Source organism: Eriocheir sinensis, chromosome 66 (assembly GCF_024679095.1).
Source record: "Eriocheir sinensis breed Jianghai 21 chromosome 66, ASM2467909v1, whole genome shotgun sequence".
In the NCBI taxonomy this organism is placed as follows: domain Eukaryota; kingdom Metazoa; phylum Arthropoda; class Malacostraca; order Decapoda; family Varunidae; genus Eriocheir; species Eriocheir sinensis.
In genome coordinates, this window is record NC_066574.1 from 4,351,959 (window position 1) to 4,354,074 (window position 2,116).

The 2,116-nt window shown below is 42.3% G+C and overlaps 1 protein-coding gene across 1 annotated transcript in view; it reads left to right on the forward strand.

Annotated features, from left to right (window-relative positions):
- LOC126987748 (uncharacterized) overlaps nucleotides 1-2,116 on the forward strand; it is a 91,817-nt gene continuing 89,701 nt past the window's right edge. Inside the window, exon 1 of the mRNA XM_050845039.1 lies at nucleotides 1-148. Within this exon, the coding sequence (XP_050700996.1) occupies nucleotides 141-148 (8 nt within the window). The 5' untranslated portion in view covers nucleotides 1-140. The remainder of the gene's footprint in view (nucleotides 149-2,116) is intronic.

A 2,116-nucleotide genomic window follows, 5' to 3' on the forward strand; every position in this document is an offset into this window, starting at 1 on the left:
CCCATGAAGACACTCCTGGCTGAAGGCTGGAAACGGAGAGGAAGATAAGGACACAAAGGAACGAGGATCAAAGTGTACAGACCCCAGACCCCAGGAAGCGGTACTAAGCCTCAGAGGTCCAGGGAGGAAGAGCAGGAAGAATGTTTTGGTGAGTGCCAGGGTAGTTTTTTTTTATGTCTTTGCCTGTCGGTAGGCATTCTTCAGGGGCCTGGTGGTTGGCCCAAGCCCGTCATGGCACAAGCAGTTTTTTTTTATGGTGGCGCCATTTATGCTGGGAGTGTGTTGCAGATTTCCCCAGGTAGCACCACTGAATATTTCCACATCTTTTATTTCCATGTATTCTTTATCTTTTTGTTTATTTATTTATTTTATTTATTTACCGACCACCCCAAAAGAGAGGTTGAGCTACACTCCGACTGCCCAGGCTGGGATTCAAACCAGGGCCCATGTATTTATAGCTTGGCATGCTAACCATTTCACCATTGTGAAAGTAATTATATTCACGTCAAAAAGCTGTTCTGCTTCTTTCCGAGATTTTTTGTCAACTAATAATCACCAAGGAAGATGACACTCGTCTTGTTCCTCCTTGTAGGCTGATCTTGTGCTCACCAATCAGAAATTTGGCTATAGTCGTAGTCAATGAACACTCATGTAAACCTACCTGCTGGGTCATGAGTTCGTTCACGTCAGTATTATTGTGTTTACAGATCCATGTCTTAGAGTATTCAGTATTACTTTATTAAATGTTGGAAAGTTAAGGAGGAATGTCCCTTGCATATAGGGAAGATCTGTTCCAGCTGGCTTCGTCTGTGGGAGCCAGAGGCCATTCTGTGACACAAGCTTATCAACATACTTCTACAGGATGCAATTGTCTGTTGCTAGTGTGTGGTACTTATTTGATTCCCCTGTCCTGGTAATTTTGCCTTCTTACCAGGATGGGTTCTACTTCATGAAAACCCCAAACTTGCCAACATGCCTGCACACTGGTAAAAATATTTCAGTCAGTTGCCTGAAAATGTCTTGTTGCACAGGTGATGAATATATCTTGGGTTGAAAATGAATCATCAAGAAATGAAATAAAAATGAGTTAAGCTAAATTTCACATAGCATCCTAGGTATTCTGATAATCACCTTAAATTCTGACAAGGCGCAGCCATAGCGTATGCTCCCAACTTGACTTTACTGGAGGGGCAGCTCAGATGGTGAAAGTAGACTATTCCAAAGGGTTATTTTTCTAGCCGTAAGGGATCTCGTGAGGATCTCACTCAGCATGAGGTTGGAATTAAAGGTAATAGAAAATGTCGAAAAGGTACTGAAGATGGAACACAACTAGAAGTCCCCTGTTTTACAATGTTTTGTTTTGCATTATTTTGCTCTTACAATTATCATTCTTTAATTAAATAAATACAAAACACTTCCCAAGAGGTGCATACTTGTACATACTAAACACTGCATGGGTTAAGTACTGTGTGACTCTGTCTTATACACTTCCTGCACACCATCCAGAGCTGACTGAGGGGAGGCTGCTTCAGATTGTGTCTTGCCATTCACTAAAAAGTCGATGCATCTGAAAGGGTCCTTTGGATCTTCAATCAGCGGTACACTGCCAACTGAAGACTACTTTATCTGACGTTTTCTTTTGTATCACAATGTTATGCCACCGTGCAAAGTTTGAATGTCAGATGGGGGCTTCATGGTGCAGTGGTTAGCACACTCGGCTCACAACCGAGAGAGCCCTGGTTAGATTCCCGGGCGGAGTGGGAAAATTTGGGCGGCTTTTTTGATACTCTACGCCCCTGTCCACCCAGCAGTGAATGGGTACCATGTATTAATCGGGGGTTGTGTCCCATCTCCTGGGATCTGTTCCCTTCTCCTATGATTCCTTCCCCTTCTGTCTCTCTCTGGCATATGACCACAGATGTTGCGCCGACTGAACAAAACTTTCCAACTCTCTTGAATGTCAGATAAATTTTTCCAATTTTTTTATCCATCAGCAGCCCAACATTAAAAAGATTAATTAATAGTTTTGACATGCCCATTTATCTGTAATTCCAACTGAAGAAGTATTAGCCCAAAGGCCATGGTACTGATATAATGAGGTTTTACTGTATATTTT